Here is a 17,034-nt window from a genome sequence, read left to right on the forward strand (position 1 = left end):
TTTGGGAAATTCAAGTGTTTCATTGTGTCTATGTTGAGGTTGTCTATCTATCGTTGCTTTTGTTGATCTGTGGATGACACTCAAAACTCTTGCTTCCCCTGATCCCGATACCGTTCAACTTGTTCTTGGTTCAACATGTCATTGACAGTTTCCCTGTGTCCTAGTTTCCTGGTTTCCTAGGCAGTAATTACTAGGTGGATCTCTAACTCATGATCACCGAGCAGTGACATGGGAAGCAATAGATATCACATCACACATTGAGCCAGCACAAACAGTTCTATGCCAAAACGACGAGATTTAGCGGCATTCCGCCTCGCTGGAAGTTGATTAAACCTATTCTATCCTCCAAGCCTACTCCTCGAAACCTATGCCCGCCCCGTCCTCTGGCTTTTCCCTCGGTAGTTTCCCAGCACCGGCCCGGAAGATGAGACGCATGTTGTACAGTTGAGGAGACATACATGTGCGCGAAAACCATGTGACTTGTTGTTTACTTGTAAAAGTCAAACTTGTTCTCGTCGCTGGTGCCCTTGACCTGGCTCGAGTAGGCGTCCTCGAGATCGCTCTGGATGATGTTGTAGCGGTTCTTGCGGACGGCGCGCAGACCGGCCTCCTGCATGATGGCGGCGATGACGGCGCCCGAGAGGGGATCGTTGCGGACGATGAGGGAGTCGAGGTCGACCTCGGGGGCGAGGCTCATCTTGCCGGCGATGGTGCTGAAGATGAGACGGCGCTCACGTCGGTCGCGCAGGGAGGGGAATTCAATCTTTCGGTCGAGACGGCCGGGTCGGAGGAGAGCGGGATCGAGGGTGTCGGCTCGGTTGGTGGCCATGATGACCTTGACGTTGGAGGTCTGGTCGAAACCGTCCATCTGGTTGAGGAGTTCGAGCAGAATACGCTGCACCTCTCGGTCGGCACCGGTCTGGGCGTCGAAACGCTTGGTAGCAATGGCATCGATCTCGTCGATGAAGATGATGGCAGGAGAGTTCTCTCGGGCCATGCGGAAGACATCACGGACCATTCGTGGACCTTCACCGAGATACTTCTGGACAAACTCGGAGCCCACGACGCGGATGAAGTTGGCAGTAGTGGAGTTGGCAACAGCCTTTACCAGCATGGTCTTGCCGGTACCAGGAGGGCCGTACAGTAGCACACCTCGGGGCGGGTCGATACCAATCTGCTTGTAGAGGTCGAAGTGTGTCAAGGGCAGCTCCACGGCCTCACGGATCTCCTGCTTCTGCATGTCCAGACCACCGACATCGGCATATGTCACATCAGGCTTCTCGTCGGCGCCCAGCATGGCAATAGAGGAATCGGCCTCGGGAGGAAGAATGTCGACGAGGGCATTGGAGTGTCGGTGGAGGGCAACAGACGAGGAAGCCTTGAGCTTTTCGCGGTCGAGGGTGGAGAGGATTCTGACGACATAGTTGGAGCCGGTGCTCGATTGGACGATTCCAGTACTTGAGAAGGTACATGGTTAGCTTGTGGGTGCCATATAGCTGGTAATAGACATACTTTTGGTCGATAGCCTCCATAAACTGGCCGATGACGAGGGGCACACTCTGAATTCGCTTGATCTCTTCTTGAGCTCGCACCAACTCGCGCTTCAAACTCCTGCAAGATGTTAGAACGTCTCGAGAAAAATGGCCTGAGATTCCCGAGTTTGCGTACCTTTGCTCATCTTTGATGTACTCTTCTTGCAACTGGATATACCTGAACGAAAGCAATTAGCCCCCGCCACACCATGATCTATACCGCCGGGTTCCATACTCTAGTTGCCTCTGAAGCTTCTTGAGGTTCGCATAATCGTCTCCGCCGTCGGTTGATACGCCCTCAAAGTTGTCAATGGTAGGGATGGTCGAGTGCGCGGTCCTCTTGTGAGGCGGGACCTGGTTTGCCGGGTTTTCGACAGCGGCGTCACCCATGTTTGCGCTTTGGCTGTGTCGAGAGGTTGTGCGAGGGTAGATGCGGATAGACCAGATATAGGGATGCGCGCAGATGCTGGTATGCGATCGTCGTCGGGGGAGATGGAGTGTGGTCGTCGTTGAGAGATGGAGCTGCTTCGAGATGATGCCAGGCGCCAGCAACGACGACGACGACAATGGAAGCTAGGTCACCTAGCGCGTGGAGGGGCTTAGTCATCGACCATTGAGCTTGGAGCTCTGCGCTTAGCACGTGACCCAACGACGTCAAACAGCCCGTCCATCAAGGCCCATCCCTGGCAACGTTGATTGGTCCACGAACCCCAACTCACGCAGGGCGAGGTGGATCGCAGTGCTGCAAGGCTCCAGGCTCCAACACCCCAAATGCGTGATTTGGGAAACGTGATTGGCCGATTATCGGAGTTTGGCTGGCCTCCACGATGCGTGGGGACCCTGGAGGACGCTGGGTACAAAGGAGCTACAGTGGGAACCCGGCCGCTGTACTTTGACGCTTGACCTTCTGAGGCTCTGGCTCAGCGGACAGAGCCCCGGGGAGTGCCTTGGCGGCTTGCTCGACAGCGGCGGTTGCGGTGAGGTCTCGGTCCATGTGACGGACGATAGGCTGATACCTGCTACGATAAGGCCCCGCGATGCTCGGTGAGGGAGGATTGATTGATTCACATGGAGCTTTGTTGGGGAGATGAGGTGTTTGACACGGGGGACAAGGGAGATGAAGATCAAGGCCATGAATGAATGATTCAAGGTACCGTCATGCGGCGTCTCAGGTAAAGCGAGGTACCTCTCGTCCAAGACAGCCTAGACAAGACCCCGACAATGGTCTTCCCTTTCCCCTCTTGCGGCGCTGTGAGTGTGGCTTATCGGTGTCGGGTCACTCGCTTGTCACGGGATGATGCGGCAGTGATTCACTGGTCGTTGGCCGACAAGTCACCCGTCACTTGCATTTCGAAACCGCCTTCTACCGTTGCTTGTAAACCTAACCTCGCCATCTTCCGACCTCTATCTTCACTTTGTCCTCCCTTTTCATTTCCTTCCCTCTCCTCTCCCAAAGCCTCTTGGGTCTCGTCGTCCACTCCGCCTTTATACATACGGCGTCCTTCTTGCGTCATCCCACTCACCACAGAGCCAGCTCACTCCTCATTGTCCGCCAGCCTACTCGGCCGACCTCCGTCACACACAGTGCCCCTCGTTTCGTCTCGGCCTGTTCAGCTGCCCTCACGACCTCGCACCATGTCGTCCTCCATCGCCATTCCCGCGGGCCCTTCGGCCACGCCCTCATATCATAAGGGCACCGCTTCCTCTTCCAACAGCCCGTACTCGAGCTCGCCCTCGTCATCCCCGCCTTCGGCCGGCAAGCACAAGGCCCTGCACAACCGCCGCCCGAGCCTCCTGAGTACGTTGAATGCACCCTCTTCACCTGACGTGATTGTAGCGGCGATGATACGATTGCTTCACGAGACACCCACAAGATTGTCTGCCTTGACATTGCTGACATGATTTAGGCTCTTCTCTCTCCAAGCAAGAATGCACCGTCATTAACATCGGCGAGCCGGACGGCCCTCCTCGGCTGGTAAGTGACTCGACTCCGTCGCTCTCCGGTCTTCGGGGCATCTGACTTCGGCAACTTCTGACACTGCTTGCTATAGATCTCCTACCTCTCCTCCAGCCAAGGCTTCGCCTGGAATCCTGGTATGCTTCGCTGACGTCGTGAATGTGGCCCACCCAGGCATGAGCTGACGACTCCACAGAGATCTTCCTCCCTTCGTACATCGACTGCGACTACGTTCCCCTCGAGAACCGCCGAGACCCCGTTCACGAGATCTTCCTCACCGACGAGGAGTCCAAGAACATGCTGCCGCATTAAACCGTACAGCATATCCTTATTCACTCACGCTTACCCGGACCGACCGCACGACGATTTAGACATTTCCTTCTCACGAGATTCCCGGTTTTACGCTAGCTCTTTACTCTTCGACTACACACATTCTTACGGCGTCTCTGGTTCCGCGGTTTTCTTACCTCCTCGTTAGGAAAGGGCTTTGTTCCCCAGCTTACCGACAAATATGGATTGTCGGCACTGTTTGACGGAGTATTCGGGATATGGAATCCCTGGTCAATTGACTTGACAGCCTCCCTTTCGGGGATTGGCTTTGGCGGAGTATCACAGACATGGCGGAGCATTCATGACTCTTAGGCAGTCAGCATATCTTATCTATCTGGTGGACTGGGCCGGACCGGACCGGGCTTGGGAATCGGAGGGTAGATGCCTGGTTTCGCAGGTTTTCAGGAGGGTGTTCTTTTCTCATATGGGCCTTGACTTCAGACTGCTTGCCTCTTTTCTTTCATGGGTTTTCTGTTATTGTGGCTGGACTTTCTTTGGGACGGTGGCGTTGTGGTTCGACGGTGTTTGTTAACTCTCCTCAATTTACCCTGGTTCTACACGAAATCGGACCCTCAAGCATACCGAGCATACCTGGCGGTGGGTGGATTGGGACTGGGGACTAATTACCGACGGCCGACGGCCGAGATGAGCCGGCCCGCCTCCGACAGCCCCTCCGGCCGGAACCGAGTTGGTACTGTATGGGGCCGGGCGTGCTGACGTCAATTGTTGACGAGTGAGCAATTGTCATTGACGTGCTATGGCGATATCTCGCTTCGCCTTGGCTCGTTCAAGTGGCAGATTTACGTAGTGGTCATATCTGCTGTATAAAAATCCCGACTTTCCATTTTCTTGGAATTTTGGTGGTTTCTGGCCGGTCTCATCGAGAATGGAGACGTGAGTGTGTGATTCACATTTGAAGACTGTTGAGCAAGGGGGCTACCCAATCAGAAGTCGAGCATCCTATCCCCATTTGATTGCGATGTTGATCTCATAGGATAACCAACCGCCTCACTCTCGGATAAGTAAATTGAAACCAATCCCAACGTTCTAGATTGGTCTTTTCTTTGTTCAAACAAACTCAACCCGTTTCATTTATCCCAGGTTAAACAGCTACCTTATGGCTTCTCTATCCCAGCTGCTCATGAACCAAGTTTGACCTGACAAAACCCGCTCCCCTAGAGTTTCTAGAATTGATCAAACGAGGACTTGGGCAACATTGCTAGGGTAATCACATTATGGATTCTGTTGGCCGAGGTTGCAAGGAGCGAGGGATGGTTGCCTCTTGTCAAAAAAAGCTTGAGGTGAACGGCCACCCAGCGTTTAGATAGACATCTTGGGCAGCAAGAGTCAGGAAGAGGGATCAAAAGGCGGTGATTCAACGACTAGTGACTAGGAAGTTAACTAACTCCACGAAAGGGATTAAACCATGGTGCGATCGGGGGTGAAGTTTGTGTGCTGAGGCTTTTGTTGTCCTGATAAACGGAGACTCGATGTTGAGTGGATCGTCTTCCTAATGGTGATTTAGACGGGGGTTCTATCAAGCCTTAGTCGATGACTATCTAAACAATTCCTTTTTTACGTTAAACATAGTAATGGCCCTAGGCGGTGATTAGGATGAGGGTTCCCTTAACTCTTAGCCAATGTTAACCAGAACAATGATTTTGCTGAAGTTGGCACGTGAACATGGTATATTCGTAGACAAAAGCCAGGCAGGCACTCATTCATGGTTGGCGGTGACCGAGTTTGGTTAATCCAGCTCGGAATACTGTTCCCCCCAAAGTATAGACTCGACGGCTGTTCTTCCCTCCTTAAATCCTTGACGGACTAGAGAAAACATCCTTTCCAGCAAGCTGATTCCAGGGATGCCCATCTCCAAGATAACCTTGCCAGGGTCGCCCGGGGGATCATGTATCAAGATATTCAGTCTTTTTCGACATATTGATGGGCGGCGTCGACAAAGCAGTTGCCCTTTACCGGTCAAGCAGGACCATACCTCCTTAGCGTATTGGTGCTTGTTCTCAGTTTGAGGGCGGTCGGACAACAAGATCTCCAGTTCGGGGCAAGGTTTGGCTTTTGTTTCTTCCCTCCTTTTTTGCAAGTATAGCAAGGCCGGGACCAACTCCTCTCGCATTCATAGCAGGGTCGCGTCCCCCTTCTCTCGCAAGTATAGCAGAACTGGGTCTCCCTTCTTCTTTCGCGAGCATAGCAGGACTACCAGTCCCAGCAGCACTGCTGATGGCAGCAGGGACAATGGCCACGACGTCTCGACCCGATACCGGCGTTGCTATTGAGCTGTCCGTATTGTGGCGTGTGTGATGAAGGAGCCGCACGTGAGGGAATAGTCATACGTGGGGGAAGAGTCGTGTGTGAGGAAAGAGTGGCCTCTGCGAGTCGAGAATTCTCAGCAGGCCCATCGCGCTCATTGCTTCTCTGCTGACGAGAATGATGACTTGGTCTTTTTATCGGCACTGCCCTTTCCCGCTGCTTCCAGTTTCAGCCGGCATTTTTTGCACAATCGACCCAAAATTCGGCACTTTAGACAAAGATCTTCTGAAGCATCGGTACCTTCATCGTCGTCAACGATTGATCCAAAAGTATCACAGTGTAAGGAGTCCATGGATTCTTCTCTCCTAGCCTATTCAGATGCGTTAGAGGTGGACGTAATGGAGGGAAATCGTGTCGAGAATATGCGATGATGACTTGGGGGTTATGTATCAGTAACTAGCTTTAGAGGCGAGGATGATGCTTATCATGTACATCAGAGCATTTAGCTTTTTGCAGACATGTCATGTGGAAGTTTGCTTTTTATGCTTTCACCAAATGGATCATACCTTGAGGAATTTTGCATTGTTTTTGCTGTGGACTGTGGTCCGCCAATTCGAGTTGTCAACCATAATGGTACTGAAAAGAAGCTCACTGATTGTGTATATACTGTTCGGGATATTAACTGTAACTTCTCTTTTCCACCTCTAATTGGCTATTCTGATTGAGCCTTTACCGCACCTCTCTCCCTTGACCACATGGGGATATCTCTTTCAAACATGAGGTTGACAAGATGTAAATGCTGATGATAGGCCTGTTGTTTGTAGTTAGTCGTGGTGTTGATAGGCCAAGGCACGAATATTTAAACAAATGAGTACACTGGGGAAATGATGTGCATAATCGTATCTGCCTCCTAGGCAGCGAATCCATGCCCTGTTAAAATAACGTAACGCCAAGCGGCACAGCAAGAAACCCCGTCGTTGTTGGTAGTTGAATTGGCCCCATTTCTCATACCACTCGGTAAAGTGGCCGGGGTAAGGGGAATACAAATAGTGTTAGTTGTCTTTCTCGATACCGGGTCAAATCAATTCATCTGCTTTCCCCTTTACCACAATATCCCTCGACATGGGCGACTGGGACACCTTTTGTTTCATCTGCGGCGCTGCAACCGCCGGGGTTCATGTCGGATCCAAAGATCAATCTGAAGACGACGACGATGTGTATATCGAGAACAAGTATGATGAGGATGTTATCGGAAACGAGGATATGGAGTGGTTCCAGAAAGCCAGTCTCCTCGGCTTCAACCCTAACGCTCGGGGAGCCACCAAGTGAGGAGACTTTTACTCTGCGACCTAGTTCATACTGACTAGATAGATACTACGTGACCGGTGCTGGAGGATACGCGTGCTACGGTGACTTTGATATAGGGTCAGATGATGGGTCCGAGGCAGATTCTGCCACTGAAGACTTTGATTTTGCCGACCTTCGAACCTGGGGCGAATGCGACGACATCAAGCGTGTGTTTCCTTTCCACAGGCAATGCTACAAACTTCTCGCCCGTGTCCTCACGGGGTCAGAGAACACACGTGAGATCAATAGGGCAGTTCTCTTCAAAGTGTTTGGCGACTCAGTGTTGAAAGAGCGCAGATGTTACAGCAACCTGGACTACGGCGATGCCGAGAAGGGCCACGAGCAGTCGTGGCAGGCCGTGCCAGGTTACGAGTACACGGTCATCAACCCGGAACGGAGAGAGTCCCTGGTTGGAGACATTTTCGAGGTTGTCAAGCACGACAAGTTTGCAGAGACACCCTCGAGTTTGCATCTGGGACACAAAGTCAGATGGGATCCCTTTCAGCAAATACCCGAGTCGCTTCTCCGGGACATATTAGACCATCTCGACAACGAACCTTTGCTCAACTTGTGCCGAGCTTCCTGGGGAATATTTGACTTGACCAGATATAACCGGGGCTTTTGGGAAAGCCGCATCCGCAACTATATGCCCTACTTTGAGGAGCTGGGTGACACTATTTCTACAAGGCACGAGTCTCTTGGAAGCCAGGACCTCCGAAAGATCCTACTGTGGGCAGAAGAGGCCTCGAAACCCAGAGTTGGGATTTCAGGATTTCTGATGGCCGTGGCAAACCGTCGGAGGATCTGGAGAGTGTGCGAGCAGATTGCACGCCGCTATCATGCAGATTGTCCTGATCCCGACTCGGAGCCGAGCTGTGAGATGGAGTCAATCGCCGTGGGCAACAAGATGCACTTTGTCGGGTTCAACGATAAGGCAGTCTTTGATACACTGCGGTCATGCTGGATCCGGTCCTGGGACGAATACGATGCAGACCGGCCTTGGACGCTCAAGACTCTTTGGAACTCGGACTGGGATATGACTGGGATATCCGTGAGCTTCGGAGACGAAAAACCCAGGATGTTTGGCAAAAGAGGCACGGAAGAGGGTGCCTGGGAAACCTCGAAAGAGGTGGCGCCGGAAACATGGCTCCGTGGCTTCGTCTTTCATCTTCGGCCGGCCAATTCCCTCTTGAAATGGGAGGATGCGCCGTGGAACAATATCAGTGTTAAAGGGATCACGGTGCGTCACTCTAGATCCAGTCGAGGAGTGAAACTAATTGTCCAGCTAGATTTACTTTTACGGCGCATTCTCAGTTACCTATGGTGATACTGGTGATTCTTTGATGCAACGACCGCTATTCGCCGCCGAGGATATGGTCATTGTGGGCGCCGAAGGCCAACTCGCCGTAAGAACATGCACCAACTTGCCAGAATCTCGCTAAAGTTGGAGCAGAAACAGGAAAAAGAAGACGTCACTCCCTGGATCTTGCGGTTCGGCCTCCTGCAGGCGTACCCCGGCGACGAGGAAAAGCCAGACCCGGGCTACTATCCCGAAGTCGGTGACGAAGAGCAGATGAGCTGGAGTAGCGCGTCTCTGGCCCTCCTAGACGAGTCTAGCTGGGAGTCGGAATCTTTAAAGTTCGTATATGACGGTTTTGATAGGGTTGAGAACACCGACATCGAGCGTGAACACATCCCGATGAGGATCCTGATGCTGGGTAACCGTCCCGACGAGCTTGCAAATATTCGGAGTATTTCTGCATGTATAAACAGCAAGGGTATTCGTGAGCGTGCCAACAAAAAGTATATCGACAACGCAGTTACCAACATGCGGGTCTCGTTCACGGATGGCCAACAGACCCGTGCCATGAGGGAAGTTGACGATGACGGGTCCCCGTGGCTGGAGGAGAATTGGGACGAGTTTGAGATTGACGGACCGGGAGGGGAGATTATCGAAGTGATCGGTTGGATCGAGTCACACGGCAACAGCCCCGAGCATCTCCATGTGAGTTTCCATGAACTACCTGGTTGAACGTGCTAACATGTCTTGAAGTTTCGAACAAACCGAAATCGTACCGTGTTATTTGCAGCAGACACCCTTGTTGGTGAGAACGACTCCAACACCAGAATCAAGCTATCAGGGGGGACTGCGGACAATCACATGCAGGTCATCAAGGCGGAAGAAGGGGATGTGATTGTTGGCATCGTCATGGGTTTCGGACATCGAGAGTCGGGTTGGTTGAATGAATCGGATAGGGAAGAGTTTGGGATGAGGCCCTGGACGTATGAGACTTTTCAGAAGAGGTCCAAGTTTAGATTGTTTAGTTACTTTAGTTTTGTGGGAGCTTTGACGATGGCCAAGGATGCTTGACTGGTGTCTTGGGGTTGCTGAATAAATATGTTGTTGAGATTTATTGGCATGATGGCATTTCTTTTGATAATAGTTTAGCATATCATGGCTACCTATTAAAACCATGCTAGAAAGTCAATAGCTTTTGGAACTATTGCTCAACTTCCTAGAGCAGAGTGTAACTTCAATTCAATTGTAATAGATGGTTGGAACTAATCTTTGAATAGTGCCCCAGCCTCAATTCCATCAGTCAGAATAAATAATGACTATATAGATGGTTGAATTTAGAGTACATACTTGTGCTCAATTTCAACTTCCTTGATTATGGTTAAAGCCATGTTGTGGTGAGTGTCGTTACGCCGGTGATTGCTGTCTTTGTCTCACAAGACCTAGATTGGTGTTGGACTCAGCCTCTCTCGCTGACTCACTCTCTCCAATCATATGTCGGTCACACTCTTGAAAATCTGCCTTGGGTGGTTCGCACAAGGCTACAGATTGTGAACCCCGCGCCATGTCTATGGGAAATGCCAGCTGTCACAAACGAACCTCCCTCATACATTTGCCTTCCAGTTCATCAACCTGACTTACCCGTTACTCTGAAATAAGGGATCACAAGAAGCCCACTTCTCAGTGTGCCGTCAAACCCACCGGGATGAGGCTCTTGGATACATCGTCGTATGAGCTCACCGAGTTTGTTGGAGAGAATATCCCGCCGTATGCGATTCTAAGCCACACGTGGGGAGAAGGCGAGGTCCTCTTTCGCGATATCGAAAACAAGACGGCCCAGTCCAAGAAAGGCTTCAAAAAGCTAGTCGGCTGTTGTAAAAAGGCAGCCGAGGATGGCTTTAAGTGGGTATGGATTGACACTTGCTGCATCGACAAGACAAGCAGTGCAGAGCTCTCCGAGGCCATCAACTCCATGTACCAGTGGTACAAAGACTCAATCATCTGCTACGCTTATTTGGAAGATGTTACGGAAGCCAAATTCGCAAAGAGCAGATGGTTCACCAGAGGCTGGACACTGCAGGAACTGATCGCTCCTGGGGCAGTCGAGTTCTACACGTCGACCTGGGAAGAGATCGGCACGAAGAGGAGTCTCACCTCACAGATCAAGACCGTTACCGGGATACCGACCCGCGTACTGCGCGGCGAAAGCGTGCTGATGTGCAACGCTGCTGAACGTATGTCATGGGCGTCGAAGAGACAGACGACCAGGCGAGAAGATATGGCATACTGCTTGATGGGGCTGTTCCAAATCAATATGCCACTGCTCTACGGCGAAGGAGACAAGGCGTTTATGCGGCTTCAGGAGCAAATCCTCAGGCAGGAGGAAGATTACAGCATATTTGCATGGACGCTCCAGGAGAACTGTTTCTCCGTGACCTTGACGGGTTGTTTGGCTTCATCCCCTTCCCAATTTGCGAGCTTCGCCCCTCGGAACGTTTCTCTGCCGAGCGAACCTGGAGGGAAGCCAATCTTTCCGATCCCCGAGCCGATGTGGGGACAGGACTACCTACTAAATGCATCCTACGACAGCCAGACATGCCGGGTTATGAGAACCAAGAATTATGAGTGTTATCGAAGACCTGGCAAGGGTCTGAGCATCGGGATGCCCCCGGATCCCCCAGAGCTCACGGCGCGTGGGATTCGCATCACTCTCCCCTTAAGACCGGCCCCGAGTCTTGGGGAGCCGGATATGGCGTGGATATATTGCGAGGAAGACGACCGGTTGATCTGCATGCTTCTGCAGCCGACTGAGAGAGGCGGGACTCACGTTCTGGCTAGGGTCTGGTCTTCGTGGCTGATCAGCGTTAATAAGTCACTCTGGTCCGAGTTTGAGCTGGCTGAGGTGTTCCTATTTCCGCATGGCATAGTGGGCGAGAGCTGGCCCTCGAGTTCAGAGAGACTCGCTAGGATCAACAAGGAGTCAACCTCGGGAGCGCAACTAGAGTTGACGCCAGCTATAGGATATAGCGCTCATGTTGTGTCCATGTACCCCTATACATGGGAGGAGAATGAATTCCACTTCGGCTACGGGTCTTATGACCATGGCTTGGCGGTGATAGAATGCATCCACGACGGACAGGATACTGCTACACGCTTCCAAATAGGCTGCTGCGTGCTGCACGAGAACCCGTGGTGTTCGATCGATGAGATGTCTGGTCCAGAGATGGAGGACGAACCTGAAGACGAGGGAAAGCTGCTTGAAGATATGGAAATCGCATATGAGCAGTTTGAGAGGCTGCGCAAAGAGTATGAAAATGGCTCGCTCACGACTTCAGACCGTGCGGCGGAGCCGTCGATGGGAATACCAGGGATGGTGGTCTCGGCCACGATCCGCAAAAGGCTAGGGGGCCAGATGGAACCGGTGCAGCTTATTCTTCGTGTGAGCGTGGGTGAGTTGGCTAGCTGTGATGGTTGGGCCCAAGTGTATGCAAGGCAAGAGATAGCAAGGTTAGAAGGCGAGGCTGGGACGAAACCTCTATGGGTGGTGTGACCTAGGCTGGCCGCAGATACGGCCAACACAGACATCACCTGAGGAGTTGGGTAGGATTTAGGAATGAGGGAATATCTGGACACTAGTGAAGTAGATACGAGTGCGGTATTTGATGGGTTGCATTGCAGAGATGATCACTGATAGACACTTTCACAAAGAGACACGAGAAGAGACGTTTGGTGAACCAGTTGGTGATGAACTTTATTAATTAACATCTATGCACTCTATCCAGAGACATGTATGTGCAAGACTACATATGTAAATGTATAGAAATGAATTATATACCCAGTTGATCCGTTACATGCAAAGTCCATCGTTTTTGTTTGATTATGGTATTAATGAACCAAGAGGCTCACATCATCATCATCGCTTCATCAGGGGAGATAGAGAGATAGAGATGAGAGGTAAGGCGCTTAGAACAGGGCAATGGCACCAATGGCAGCCAGGAGACCGGCGGGAGCGAAGCGGCCGGCAGCATTGACGACGACGGCGGGCCCAGACTCGGCGGGGGTCTCGGGGGTGGAGCCGGTGCCGGTAGGGGCGACGGGAACGGGAGCCTCGCCAGTGGGCTTGACGGGGACGGGGGCCTCGCCGGTGGGCTTGACGGGAGCAGGGCCGGTGGGAGCGGGACCAGTGTGAGACTTGGTGACGGTGCAGGGGCAGTCAGTCACGGTCAGGGTGGTGGGCTCAGTGACGGTGTAGGTCTTGTTGTTGAAGGTCAGGGTGGTGGGCTCAGGGCAGTAGGTGGTGAGCTTGGTGACGACCTCGGTGGTGTAGACCGGCTTGGGAGGCTGGTAGGTGGGCTTGAGAGGGTGGCTGATAGTGCAGGGGCAGTCGGTGATGGTCAGGGTGGTGGCCTCGGTGATGGTGTAGGTCTTGTCCTGGTAGGTCAGGGTGGTGGGAGCCGGGCAGTAGGTGGTGTAGGCGGTGACGACCTCGGTGGTGTACTGGGTGCCGTTGCCGTAACCATAGTGGGGAGAGGCCATGGCAGCTCCAACGAGGAGGCCGGCGACGGTAGCACGAGTGAAACCCATTGTGACTGGTTTGGTGTTTTTGGTTTGGTTGAGTTTGGTTGGTTGGTTGCAAAAACAAGTATTAAGTGCAAAATGCAGCAAGCAGTAGTAACGACTGTAGCGAGTGTAGTTGTCAGAGCAGAGCTGAGGAGGGTAAGGGAAGGTGGGAAGAGGCTGAGGGTTTTTATGTCTTTCCTTCAGACTCGGGCTGACTCTTCTGACTCTCTGATGGTTGTGTGTTGTGTTGTCCGTCCATCGAGATGCGGCATGGGGCTGGGTGGAGCGTGTGGACATGGCCCCAATACGAGGGAATTTCCCTCTTCACGCAGTAGTGCACCCATTATGAGATCATGACTAGATCTACCGGGGTATGCTAAGCTGATTCTGGGCAACGGCACCTTTGGAATAAGCAGACAAGGCGGCGCTACGATTGGGTCCTTGCTCCACAGCGCGTAGCTGTGCAAACTGCAAGGCACGTCTAGACGACCACCAACCCCTGACCCCTGGCAGCCCGCAGGCAGCACACTGCGGGCTCCTTTTACCCCTGTCAGCACTCTGACCTGGCAGGTTTCCGTCTGACTCCTGTGTGTCTGCCCTGGCAGCTTAGCTCTTCAGGCTCTTCATCGGCTCAAGTCGCAAAATACGAGGCGAGGAGGGGCCGACCATTGACAGGCAGATTCGATCTCCGCCCCTCCTCCCAGCCTAGCCGCCCCTGTCAGCCTTCTTACCCCCCCTTCACACACACACACTCACACTCTTCTTATCTTGACTTATCACAGAGCGCGGATATCCAATGCCCGCTTGACACCGCTCCAGGTTTTGGACGAGGTTGGTGATTGGATCGGCCAGATGTGATAGAGGCAGCATGAAAGTGTGACAGGGGGTAGTCTATACGAGCTATCCAACCGACAAAGCGGGCAACGTTGCTTTGGGCTTTTGCTCTGCTGGCATGGCATTCAACCAACACACACAGCTGGGGTGGAGGAGAACGGAACTAGGGGGGACCCAGAAATTCCCTTCCGAGTTTGCCGTGGCAAGACCATGGCTTTTTTTTCTCCCTCCCTCACACTCTTCGGTACCTGCGTCGGGTTGGGTCTCCACGTGCCAGGGAGCCAATCCCGTATTCTGGGGAGGGGGATCGATCATCCGAACAGGTTTTGCTTGGTGAGAAGTGCGAGACGTCGGACGCTCGGGGAGCCCGCGGGTCGCCCAATGGCTTCCCTCGACCCCTGACGCTTGCAGTCAAGGGCTTGCATTGACAGGGGGACTGCAGGGCACAAGTCAGCAGCCAAGTCAGCAGTAATGCAGAGGCGGTCACACAGAGGAGAAACCTGCAGATTCTTGTCCGCCAAGGTTCTGAGTCCTCTGTCTCTCAGCTGGTGTCCATCATTTACCCCATTGGGTTGCCTCTGTCTCTCTTCCGGCCCGGTTTTCTTGTCTTTCTCTTATCAAACCGCTCTTCATTCTGCCTAGCCAACGCCCAAAAAGAAAAATAAGCTTCAATCCTATTCCGTGTTAGCTCTTTGGTAGCCGTTTTCTTCCAAGCGAGCCAAACTCTGACTGTCTCTGGCTTTGAGCTTGACAGGCATTTTGTCCGCCTTGGCTGCCGCCCGCCCGCTTTCTCGGCTCTGAGCGAAATAAACAGACGAGGCCAAAAATAAACAAATCAATGACAACAGAGTTCGTAAACTGAAATTACATTCCTCCGACAGGTTGTCCCTACCCGGCCAAGCTAGCTAGCTACTGTACGGCTACAAGGCTGTCACATCAGATCAGATCAGGCAACTTGACCATGTCCTTATCGGTCGGCAACTACTGTACCGGGCAAGTCCTAGTCCTAGTCGGCCGCCGCCCGCAAGCCAAGGCAGGGAGAAGAAGCAAGCGCCTGCAACTGCAACACAACGATCCTCTACTACTGCTACTACTGCACCAGCTGTCAAACAGTTCTAGTTTATCAATCTCACCCAATTAAACTCTACATGGCGTTCCCCTCTCTTATGTCAGACCAATTTCCACAATCGGCGTCAACTTGCAAAGGAGCTGAGGATACGAAAAAGAAAAGATGCCGATTTTGCCTTGTACCTACATCCGAAATATGCGTGCCCCTGACTGACTGATGAACTCCGTATGATCCCCGCTTACATGCCTTGCCAAGGGGGAGGCAAGAAAGAGACGGACGGAGATCAGGGGTACATACACATATCCATCGAATGTGCAGCGCATCCTATGGATCTCATGCATTGATCGTGTAGACTAATTATAGTGTGAGGTGAGGACTGACTGACAAATGGTCTTTGTCATCTGCCGACTCCGACTCTTGCTCCGATGTAAGGGAGAGAACATACAGCAACAAAATTTACCGGAATTACTGTAAACAAACCCTTGGACCGAGACCCCGAGTCTCACCACGTTTCACGGCCAAACTTAAAAAAAATTTCTTCTCTCAACTGATGGAATGGCTGAGACTCCCGTCGTCGGGCTTTCATCTCCAAGCACCGGGTCGAATTTAACCAAAATGTGCCACAGGGGAACGAGGCGTCGCTGCCACTGTTTCAGCCCCCCTCTAAAAGTCTTCGGAGCTGGAACAACCCGTCCCCCCGTCTCACCTCCTTGACTGAACCACAAGCCCAAGCCGAAGCCCAAAAACCCACTTCAGCTGAAAGACATGGCGCTGCGCTAGGAGAAGCCATCAGCTGGTCTCGCCCGGTCTCTGCGTTAGAGGACGTTATGGCGCTCGACGGCGCTTATCAGCCAAATCTGCCCGCGAGTTCCATTCGTCGGGCATGTCAAGGATGCCTTATTGTCGAGCTGCCTCCCTCCCTGTTTGCATGGGATAGGACTGACAGAAACGGTCATCTCTGCGACGACGGCTTTCGAGCACGAGCCAATTGATTTCAGGACTCGAAGCAGACCTCTCGAAGAACGGATCGGATGCCTTCCTATCGTCGAGGACTCGATTCGCCTTGCTCATCCCGCCACGACTTGCTGGACCATTGAGGCATCGACCATGTTGATATGATCACCTATTGGTCTGATGCAATGGTTTGGCCGTGCTTCAGAGAGTGGTGCTTCATCATGTGTATTGCTAACTGCTGCAAGAATATGGATACGTCAATCGTTGCCTTCAATTCGTGCCGTGTCCAGTCGTCATCAATACGCTGCTTCGATCTTCTTTCGCAGACCTCGACTTGTCCCCCGTCGAGTACCATATCAACATTGCTACGAACCAACGATATTGTTTTCGAACCCTCTCAATATTTGCTACAATCAATGTCCTTTGGATCCCGTTGTTTCAGGAGTCTGAACTGTTGGATATTGCGTCTGAACTACCCTGGAGAGACGTGCTTCCATCTCGTCATGATATTCCAGAGCAGCAAGGCGGCCGCCATACTCTTCTGTTCTCTTGCCTCATCAATCTATGCATGATATCGTCATGCACCTGCCCTCAACTTCCCATCATCTAAGCTAGGCTTAGAATCTCTCATGTCTCTCGAACTTCCCCTTTCCAAATGCTCGACTTGGCCTTGGCAATACGCATTTATCAAAGACGAATTTAAATACGGCTATCCGCTTTGAAATCGACAATTCATGTCGACAATCCCATCCTTGATTCGTCGAGCTTCGCCTTACATAGCTTCGGCACAATGCAGCGGAGAGTTCAGATATCTGTCTTCTTTGGATATTTGGATATGCATCATGACATGCAGCTGTGAAGGCCATGAATGGGCTTAATGCAAACTAAC

The 17,034-nt window shown here is 52.2% G+C and overlaps 4 protein-coding genes across 4 annotated transcripts; 2 read left to right on the forward strand and 2 right to left on the reverse strand.

Moving 5' to 3' along the window:
• Positions 1–487: 487 nt before the first annotated feature.
• Positions 488–1,922, reverse strand: LRP88_03191 (proteasome regulatory particle base subunit RPT3; the record flags this gene model as incomplete). Its single annotated transcript, XM_083239821.1, has 4 exons — positions 488–1,457; positions 1,513–1,611; positions 1,669–1,710; positions 1,768–1,922. 4 exons carry the CDS (start codon positions 1,920–1,922, stop codon positions 488–490), a joined length of 1,266 nt encoding a protein of 421 aa, XP_083104951.1.
• A 1,245-nt stretch (positions 1,923–3,167) lies between these two features.
• Positions 3,168–3,801, forward strand: LRP88_03192 (uncharacterized protein; the record flags this gene model as incomplete). Its single annotated transcript, XM_083239822.1, has 4 exons — positions 3,168–3,330; positions 3,440–3,507; positions 3,584–3,626; positions 3,686–3,801. The coding sequence occupies 4 exons, from the start codon at positions 3,168–3,170 to the stop codon at positions 3,799–3,801; spliced, it is 390 nt and encodes a 129-aa protein (XP_083104952.1).
• Positions 3,802–7,206: 3,405 nt separating this feature from the next.
• LRP88_03193 (uncharacterized protein) lies at positions 7,207–12,283 on the forward strand (the record flags this gene model as incomplete). The annotated part of the gene is made up of 7 exons (XM_083239823.1): positions 7,207–7,369; positions 7,452–8,671; positions 8,721–8,837; positions 8,891–9,436; positions 9,485–9,714; positions 10,388–12,177; positions 12,228–12,283. The coding sequence occupies 7 exons, from the start codon at positions 7,207–7,209 to the stop codon at positions 12,281–12,283; spliced, it is 4,122 nt and encodes a 1,373-aa protein (XP_083104953.1).
• A 408-nt stretch (positions 12,284–12,691) lies between these two features.
• LRP88_03194 (uncharacterized protein) lies at positions 12,692–13,312 on the reverse strand (the record flags this gene model as incomplete). Its single annotated transcript, XM_083239824.1, has 1 exon — positions 12,692–13,312. One exon carries the CDS (start codon positions 13,310–13,312, stop codon positions 12,692–12,694), a length of 621 nt encoding a protein of 206 aa, XP_083104954.1.
• Positions 13,313–17,034: the final 3,722 nt, after the last annotated feature.

Source organism: Fusarium phalaenopsidis, assembly GCF_050370095.1.
Source record: "Fusarium phalaenopsidis strain FUZ10S chromosome Unknown contig_32286, whole genome shotgun sequence".
NCBI classification, from domain to species: domain Eukaryota; kingdom Fungi; phylum Ascomycota; class Sordariomycetes; order Hypocreales; family Nectriaceae; genus Fusarium; species Fusarium phalaenopsidis.